This window comes from Marmota monax, unplaced genomic scaffold (genome assembly GCF_021218885.2).
Source record: "Marmota monax isolate L192 unplaced genomic scaffold, Marmota_monax_Labrador192_F-V1.1 WCK01_AAM20220418_F8-fsc00208, whole genome shotgun sequence".
In the NCBI taxonomy this organism is placed as follows: domain Eukaryota; kingdom Metazoa; phylum Chordata; class Mammalia; order Rodentia; family Sciuridae; genus Marmota; species Marmota monax.
Genome location: NW_026693914.1, coordinates 2,042,451 through 2,051,832, shown reverse-complemented (window position 1 = coordinate 2,051,832; position 9,382 = coordinate 2,042,451). Strand labels below are relative to the sequence as shown.

At 58.1% G+C, this 9,382-nt stretch overlaps 1 protein-coding gene across 3 annotated transcripts in view; it reads left to right on the top strand.

The window, feature by feature from the left end:
- Sdk2 (sidekick cell adhesion molecule 2) overlaps positions 1-9,382 on the top strand; it is a 244,380-nt gene that overhangs the window by 219,172 nt on the left and 15,826 nt on the right. For all 3 annotated transcript variants that reach the window (XM_046463440.2, XM_046463439.2, XM_046463441.2), the window contains 3 exons: positions 1,544-1,705; positions 4,255-4,380; positions 8,607-8,771. In XM_046463440.2, coding sequence (XP_046319396.1) covers positions 1,544-1,705; positions 4,255-4,380; positions 8,607-8,771 — 453 coding nt within the window. The remainder of the gene's footprint in view (positions 1-1,543; positions 1,706-4,254; positions 4,381-8,606; positions 8,772-9,382) is intronic.

Sequence of the window (9,382 nt, the reverse complement as noted above, 5' to 3'; positions counted from 1 at the left end):
GCCTGGGACTTGCTGGTTCTAGCGAACTGTTGGGCAGTGGCTGGCCTGCCATGGGTGCTCTGGTGGCAGGAAGTGACCACTTCTGTGGTCATCCCTCTTGCTCTCATGCCTCCCAACAATGGAGCCTGGTGAGAACAGGGGCAGAGCCTGGGAACACTCTGCTGCCAGCAGTCCTGGGTCAGTGGAGGGAACAATGACCCTCAGTCTCCCCGGCCACCACCTGGGTGCCAGGAGCTTGTCCCGCAGAGTGGACCTGTGCGTTATGATACCAAGGGGGAGTGGGGCCTGAGGAGGAGACCTGGGGACAGGTCCCAGGACAGAGGTCACAGAGACAAGATGCAGGGGCTCAGTACAAACTTCCGGCTGACCTGTATCTGCTTACGTTTTCCCGCCCTCCCCGTCACATCCCAGCTCACCATGAGACTGGACGAAGCCCTGTCCGGCCAGCACCATGTCTGCCCAGGTCCTGCTCCAGCCCCGGTGTGGGCCAGCAGCAAACCAGCCTCCCAGGACTCCAGCAGCCCCCTCCCCTGCAGGGAAAACCAAGGCCCAGCAGGCAAGGGGTGTGTCCAGCAGTGTCAGGGAACAGGTGCCCCGTGTCCTGATCCTGACTCCCGCTGTCCCACCCTCTCATTGTTCCCTCCTCAGTGAATCGACCAGGCACCCCACCCCACCCCCCCCCCGTGTGCTGGGCGCTCTGTTCTTATGTTTAGGGTGCTCCCTGTTTAGGGTGCTCTTAATCCCCTGGATCAATAGAAGAACCAGCTGAAGCCAGGCTGGGAGACATGCCCAAAGACACCCAGGGCCAGCGCTGGGGTCTGAGCCCAGCCCATGGACTGCAAAACCTGTCCCTGCATGGTGACCAGCATGGACCTTGGAATGGGAAAGGAACTTGGCCCTTAGGGAGGCTGGCAGTGAAGGGGCTGGACTCAGAGCACACACCCCCACCTGAAAGCAGCCCCCAGCCTGCCCTCTGGTTGCCGTGACCTGGGGTGCCGGGACAGCCTCATTTCTGTCCTATAAAGGGGCAGGTGATGGAGGCCCTGGGGGATCTCAGCTCCCTTTGGAGGACAGAGGAGACTAGAGGTGGGACTGGGGGTAGGGCCAGGGTGGGGTCTGGAGCCGGTCACCAGTGTCCCCTCCAGCTCATGGAAAGACAGAAGGCTTTCCTGACAGTGCCTAGAATTCAAGTTCCACAGGACGTGATATAGGAGATAAAAGTGGGGTGATGTCAGTGTGGGGTACTGTTGTAAGTGCAACAGGATGGTGAGTGCCCTTCCCACCGGGTGCTACCGGACCCTGTTCAGGTCACAGATGTTCTCAAGGTTTGACCACTACGCGCTCTCTCCAAGAACAGTTAGAGGACTGTGCTCTGGGAAACTGAGTGGCCATGGGGCTGGTGACATTTCAGCCTGATTTCCAGGGGTACAGGCTCAGCCTGTGTCTGGGGGCTCAGGCTGCTGCCCCTGCCCCACAGCTCCGAGTGGCCCCTGTGGCCTTGCTCCTACGAGCTCTTCAACCCCTGCTCACTGTGCCTCCCCAGGGGTCAGCAAGATCGTGACAGTGGACGTGAAGGGGAGCAGCCCTCTGTGGCTGAAGGTGAAGGACCTGGCCGAGGGCATGACCTACAGGTTCCGCATCAGAGCCAAGACCTTCACCTACGGGCCGGAGATTGAAGCCAACGTCACCACAGGCCCAGGAGAAGGTAGGGGAGCAATAAGCACTTCAGCACCCCAAATCAGAGGGGGCCCCCAGGTGTCAAGAGCTGTGCTAGACCCTGCAGACAGAGTGGGAGCTCAGAGCTGGCTCTTCCCCCGCCCATCCCCTCCCTTCCTCCAGCCTCCTGGGCTCTGTACTTGGTTAATGGCATCTGAGTCCTTGGGATCCTTAAGTCACAAACCCAGACCCTCCTCTCAGGGCTCAGTCCTGTCCACGTGCCCCTTTCTTTCCCTCCCAGCCTCCATCACCTCCTTCCAGGAAGGACGCAGGTCAGTAGGTCCCCTGCCTCTGGCCTGGCCCAACCCCAGAACCACCAGTGCCCTCAGAGTGGGTACAGAAGAGTCCCCTCAGCTCCTGTTACAGTGTGCATTCCAGGGTGCGGGCTCAGAGATGTTGATTCCCTGGGACGGAGGGGGCGCCCAGCAATCTGCACTAATCACAGGAATACCTGGAGGGTGTGACCACTTTGGCACCTCTGGGAATTTTGGTGGAGCAGGCAACCTCTGAAGAGCCAAGCCCCTCACCCTCCGCCTAGCCACCTTTACACCACAAAATGCCATTTTGTATTTATGCATGTCTGAACTCTCTGTTTTTGAAGCCCTCCCTGATCACTCCCCTTAACCATCCCCCTTCTCTGGCGTCCTCCCCCAGTTGTGTGTGGCGCCTGGTTTAGGCTCCAGAGTCCTGGCCCAGCCCATCCTGAACACAAGAGCCACCTCTCGGCCATGTTGCCCACCCCCTCCTTAACTCAGAAAGTCCACAGCCTATCCCAGACGTCCCCTGCCCTCCCTCCGCCCTCCCCACCCACACAACGGAGACCTCTCCCCAGGAGGCCTGGGCTCTAGGGGGGAGCAGCGCCCAGCAGAACCCTGGTCTCCTGTCCTTGCATGTGCAGCGGATTTGTCTCCCGCTGGCGGCCCCAGCTGGCCACTCCTCTCTTTTCCTTTCTGGTCACTTTCTGTTCCCGGGAATGGTTCTGCCGAGGAGCAGACCTGTCTGTGGGCACCCTGAAGAGAAAGGCCGCAGGGCACTGGAGGCAGCGGCCAGCTCCACCCTGCACCTGACCCCAGCCCCACCCTAGACGCATGCACCTGAGTCTTCCCAGGAACCACAAGCAGGAAGGGCCCTGGCCAGCAAAGGGAGGGCTACTCAGTGGCTGGGGACAGGAGTGGGTCACCCGGAGGGTAGCTATTCTGTGGAAGGTGGGAGATGCAGGCAGGAGGCTGGAGAGACACCCAGAAAGAAAGAACATGGCCGCCCAGCCCTTACGGGTGGGAGGAGCCTGCGGGGAGCCCCGGGCAGTGCCCCAGCCCCTCCCTCAGCCCTGAGCACTGTCCTGTCCCATGGTCACCCCCACCCTCCACACCTGAAAGATCCAGCTCTACTGTCCCCTGGACTGCAGGCAGGATGCTCCTCAGGGCAGGGAGGGAGGAAGGAGATAAAGTCCTCCAAGGCCACAGTGCAGGACAGACGCAGAGGCCCAGCAGTGAGCTGCCCAGCCGTGTGACCAGTCCCTGGCCTCCTGTCCAGGCCGACATGCTCTGCTGGCCTGGAGGAGCTTCAGTGCAGTGCTGGGCTCTCTGCCATTTTCACCAGGCAGCCCCCAGCCGCCTGTACTCCAGCACCTTCCTGGGTCCCAAAAGCACCCAGGAAGCACCTACTACGTGCCAGGCTCTGGAGAGGCCAAGCTCATGTCTGGGGGAAGCAGGCTTGGTGGATGACAGCAGGAGGGACGGGGGCTTGGAGACAGCAGCAACCCAGAGGACGGGTACCCCACTTGCCCTGGCAGGTGCTCCCCAAGAAAGGAAGGGGCGCGGGGCCCTCTGTACACAGATGCCTGACACTCCTCCGTCTACAGAAGCAACCTCCTGTCTCCTGCTCTGGTTTCCTGGCTGGCGATGTCCCAGGCTGCTCCCTGGACACACCTACAGGCCAGAAGAGCGGCAGGGAGCTCAGTTCTTCCTCCTTCCGCCTGCCCAGGCTCCTGGGGCCTCCTCTCTCCTCACCTGGCCTAGCAGCAAGAGCAGTTGGGGGCAGGGAAAGTTCAAGCAGGAGTTAGGGCGATGTCACCATCACCTGCCAGGAAAGGAGAGTGGGAGCACTTCAGCCCCCTCCCAGCCAGCACTCCCATCTGCTCTCACGGCGGCCACCTCTGCCGCCCCCAGGACACAGCCCGTCAGGCCTTAGCCTCCCGGAGGCCCTTCGAGATGGACACACTGAGGCACACTGGAGGGACATGAAAAGTGATCGAAGTCACCCATCCGATCATTTCTGGGCTGGGACCAAACCCCTTTGACTCTTTCCTGCTTATCTCATGCCCTCCGCTGCCCTGGGATTGGAAGTGGGGTGCAGGGGTGACCAGCAGGGTGCACCCTGGCGGGCCTGAAGGAAGCACGCTCCTCGGGCCTCAGCATCGCGGCTCTGGCGGTTCTTGGCCGGGGTGGGCTGGCCGCCCGGCTCCTGCTCCTCCAGCCCAGGTTGAGGGGCTGGACGGCTGCTGGGTTCTGTAACCCCTCGCCCCTGTGTGGTTTGCAGGTGCCCCAGGACCTCCAGGAGTGCCCATCCTCGTGCGGTACAGCTCTGCCATCGCCATCCACTGGTCCAGCGGAGACCCTGGCAAAGGGCCCATCACCCGCTATGTCATAGAGGCCAGGCCCTCAGGTGGGCGCACACTGGGATGGGCCCTGCCTGGCTGGGCTGCCTCTCCCCCTGGGCCGAGTCTCCACAGCTCTCTTCCTGCCCCTTCCTGAGCCCCCACATCATGCTATTGCGGATGGGGGGCTGCCGGGGCCCTGTTGGGGAGGGAGAAACAGGGGCCTGGGGCTCCTCTGAGCTGGACTCTTGCTTGGGTGAGAAGCCATCAGAGAAGGACTCTTAGTTCTAGGCGAGGTCTGATCTGGGTTGAGGATGATCACAGAAACCAGAAGAATGTGGCGCACGGTGGTTAAATCCCACATCCTCCCGAGCGCCTGGCGGACGCTGCTTGGCCGAGGAGGGCCCGCTGCCTGTCAGCTGTCTCTGCATCCCGGCCATGGCAGTTCGTGCCCTTGCACCGGCCTCTCCTGTCAAGCCTGAAATCCAATCACAAGAAGTTCCAAAGCCATCAGGGGATGAGCAGCTGATAAGTCACTCGGGGCGACTGCTCTCTGTCCCCTCCTGTTTCCCTGCTTCCTGGGCTCCCCTTACAGGACCCCTGTTCCTGGGTCATCAGGTTTCCAGGTTAATCAGAGGCACCACGGCCAGCCGAGCGCGGCAGGCTTGTTTTGGGTGTCATGCGGATCTGTGGTTGTGAGATTGAATCCGGGAAAGGAAAGACTTTGTTGCTCTAACCCGATAGCAAATAATAATCATAATGAGAAGTCCTCAAGCGGATCAATAGCTAAAGCTTCCCATGCGGAATATCGAATCATTCCAGAGACAAATCAGTACCACCTCTGCAGAGTCGAGGGCTAGTCATCCCCAAAAGCAGAGTTAATAACTCTAGGAGTTCCCAAGGCCGCTGCCACCAGCCATTGTCTTAATATTCTGCTAATAATCACAGTTGCAATAGCTAATCCATCTAGCAGCTCAGATGCGCCAAATTGCCTGAGATGCACACGGCGCTGGCTCAGTCCCCGCTCCAGATGGTCCCTCCCTGCCCCTCTAGTGCAGGCAGCTGAGTTGGCCAGGAGACCACTGTGTGCTTCTCCCAACTGGGGCCTGCGCCTGTTTATCCCACCACGTTGGCCGACCTGGTTGCCAGCTATGGAATTTTGGCCCTGGACTCCAGCCTGTTGATTTTCCAGTGTCCCTAGGGAGGCCCAGCACGGGCCTTGGAGTTCTAAGTTTGGGTGCCATGACATCAGCTCGTCTCTGCCCTCCCAGCCCTGGCAGTTGGTGCCGTTGTACCGGCACAGGTGGAATCGAGGACTGAGCAGAAAAGGAAGGACCAAGACAACACTTAATAAAAGGCCAGGGCCAAGCAGCCCCAGAGAGCCCCGCGGCAGCCCTCTTCCACCCAAGGGGAAGAGGGGCAGGAGCCAGGGCTGGGGAAGTGTCTTGGCCGTCCTCTGAGGCTGTTGGCAAGAAGCCTCCTGTTCCAGGATAGGCAGCCCCTGTCCTCCCAGCCTGCTGCCCACCTCTCATGCTCCCTCTCTGCTCCCAAGCTCCTTATCTTCAGGACAAAATAGCTCTCGTGGCACCTCGTCCCTGCCTGGCTTGTGCTTTGTGTTATACAGAAGAAGCAGAACATCCCACTTTCTACAGGCCGGGGAGGTACCTGGCATGGCCGGGAGGGATTCACTCTGGGCACTTAAAGACCCATGGACCTGGCCCTGCAGACCAGCCAGCTCCCAGGGCTGAAGGCCAGGGCCACCGTGACACGTTCCAGAAGCTTCTGGCCTGGCCCTGCTGCCCCGGCCCCACCCTTTGTCTCTGTCTGCGGTAGAATAAGGGGAGAGAGACAGCAGGCAGGAGACCTCAGCTTCTAGAAGGCAGCAGCAGGGTCCCCCACAAGCCTGCGGGCAGTGAATTAGCCCTTGATTGCTCCAGGCACTGTCCTGGGCACCAGAGGAAGTTCAGTGCCAGGAGCCGGACCACCCCAGGCGGAAACTCCAGCTCTGCCCCTGTGGCAGAGTGACCTGGGGAAGATGACTTAAGCTCTCTGAGCCTTGGTTTTCTCATCTGAAAAAGGGGATAGCGGTTCCTTCCTCTCACCGTTGCCCTGGCATGGAGAGGAAAGCAGGGAGTTAGGGTGTCCTTAAGGTGAGCAAGAGAACCCAGTCACCTGCCCCAAATTCTGGCCTTTCAAGGCAGAAAGCACCGAAACTGGGCACAGGCCAGGGGAGAAAGGCTTGGTTCATTTGTTCAGCAAACACTTAGAAGGCATCTGTGCTGGGGGCTCAGTCTGCACCGAGACCAACAAGGCCAGAGCCTTGCCCTGGAGGAATTTTGCAGCCGAACAAGAAAGAGATTGAACAAAAGATAGGATGTGTACAAGCAGAGACTCAGGAACATCAGAGGCTGTTGTTCCATGAGGCTGAGGCTCAGGACGCTGGGCCTTGGGTGAGGAGAAGCTGTGAAGATTGGCAGGGCCCCTGTCACCTTCCCCAAGTCAGCAAGGTCCACACCGGACGGGAACAGGCTGCCCTTAGCTGGTCCTGCCACATACTTGGTCCAAAAGTCAGAAACAGCGATAGGACCCCGGGCAACTCTGCTGGCGCTCTGGACTGAGACGCTGGTTCTGTTAGAAACGTTGACCCCTCCAGGCCAGGGACGTGATGCTGAGCAGGGAGCCGGCTTCAGCCTAGGGGCAGCTCTTTCCGGAAGGAGTTCAGGAGCCTGTCCAGAGGGGCTGTGGGGGTGAAGCCGGAGGTGCTGCTCCCGGAGAGCAGCCTGCAGGGCCCACTGGTGACTGGGTGAACACCGGGAGCCAGCCACTGGGGGAGGACATGTGAGCTCAGTCCCCCAAGGTGTTTCTAAGACCTCTGGCCCCTTGTCCCCATGAAGAAGGGGTCAGACGAGGGCCCCAGGGGCCTTACTCCAAGGAGACATTTCCAATTATCTCTCCTCTAACCTCAGCAGGAAAGTGCCTCCCTCCAGAGGCCAGGCTGGTCCCTGTACCCCATGCAGAGCATCTGGCCAGGGCCCCTTCTGGCCTCCCTGCCACCATGATGGATGCCACAGGGCCCTGGCAAAGTTCGCTTCATGGGGCAAACAGACAGGGGCCAAGAGTCATCGTCCCTCTTTCTTCTCTGATCTCTGCTCCTAAGAAAAGTGGAAGTGAGCCAGTCTTGGTGGTGCACCCCTATATTCAGGGAGCTAAGGCAGGAGGATCGCAAATTTGAGGCCAGCCTTAGCGATTTAACGAGGCCCTCAGCAACTAAGTGAGAACCTGTCTCAAAAGTTAAAAAGAGCTGGGCGTGTGGCTCAGTGGTTAAGCACCCCTGGGCTCAATCCCTGGTAAGAAAAAAAAAAAACAAGAGAAGAGGTAGCCCAGAATGATCCCGGCCCCTCCAGGCCACTTGACCAAACCCTCTCAAGAAACCTGAAACGTCCTTGCAGGGTTACTGAAAAAGAAAAACGGGTGTAGGGGTGGGTCCTCTTACTTCCACCTGCTGCCACTCCATGTTTAAAGTAGGAAAGGGGATCAGGAAAGGTAGGGGCCCAGTTGGGTGAAGTAGAATATTCCCATATGACAAGATCTTAGACAGCCTCTTACATCAGAGTTTCCAGCCATTTTAGTAACTCGGAAAACACAAGAGGTGGAGCTCATTCTATGCAAGGGTAAAGAGGTTGAATCTATTTCTCCAGGTGTGGTACAGGTTGGATCTCCCTTCTCCGAAATTCCTCGACCTGAGTGGTTTAGACTTGGGATTTTTTTTTTTCAGATTTTGGGATATTTGTTTATATATAATAAGATATCTTGGGGCTAGGACCCAAATCTAAATACAAAATTCATTTCTGTTTCCTATACATCTTATGCACATTGCCTGAAGATAATTTCACACAATAGTTTAATAATTTTGCTCATGAAATAAATTTTCGTGGTGAAGAATTTTCCACTTGTGGTCTGTCTCCTAGTGCTCAAAACATTTTGGGTTTTGGAGCATTGCAGATTTTAGATTTTCAGATTAAGGATGTTCAACCTGGATTGGGTTGGTTGATGCTGTATTTTCTGCTTTGTGCATATTTTATTAATGTTTCACAGATGTCTTAATAACAAAGAATAAAAGACACACTCCAAACTGTGTCATTAAAAAGCACCCACTGGGGACCCCTCAGCACCAAGCACTGAACCCTCAGCATTGAGCCAGTGGCCACCCAATGCCTTGGGGAGTGGCGGGATGGGTTTGGGCAGGACTCGAGGCTCCTCTCACCTGTGGCACCCCCTCTCTGTGCTCTTGCAGATGAGGGGCTCTGGGACATCCTCATCAAAGACATCCCCAAGGAGGTGAGCTCCTACACCTTCAGCATGGACATCCTGAGGCCAGGCGTGAGCTATGACTTCCGGGTCATCGCAGTCAACGACTACGGCTTCGGCACCCCTAGCAGCCCTTCCCAGTCTGTGCCAGGTACCGGCTTGTGGGACAGGGAGCAGGGGAGCCCCATGGAAGAGCCTTGATGGCAGTGACTGGGCAGTGGGGGAAGAGGAGAGACCCCACACCAGGGCACAAGAAACATTGGGGTGGCCACAAAATGATATGTCCCATCAGTTCCCCAAAGCTGCAATCTCTGGGGGCAGCTGAGGGCCTTGGAGCTCTGGGATTCCCTTCCTGGGACTTCAGAGGCCCTGGATAGGGCAAAACAGTGGACCCCAGATGAGAACTTCCTGGAGCTCACCACCCAGGAGGTTTGAGGGTGCCAGGCCATAAACTGTTTCCACGGAAACTGCTTCCTGGAGTAGACGGGGCCAGCATCCTGTAGAACAGCAGCTAACCCAGGGGCCTCGAGGACCTGACTCAGCAGCATCTAGGTGAGCTCGGATAGGCTGATGCCCCCACTCCTTGTTCTTCCCAGCCGGCACATCTCAGAGCTCACACAGGACCACGTCTACGCCCAGGATCCAGATCGGATCACTAACTACTTGGAGCTGTACAGCCCCTTTCTCCAAGGCACAAAGGCAGCTCAAAATTCCTACACACAGGATGAGCTCAGAAACACAGCCTCCCCCCTACCCCCATGC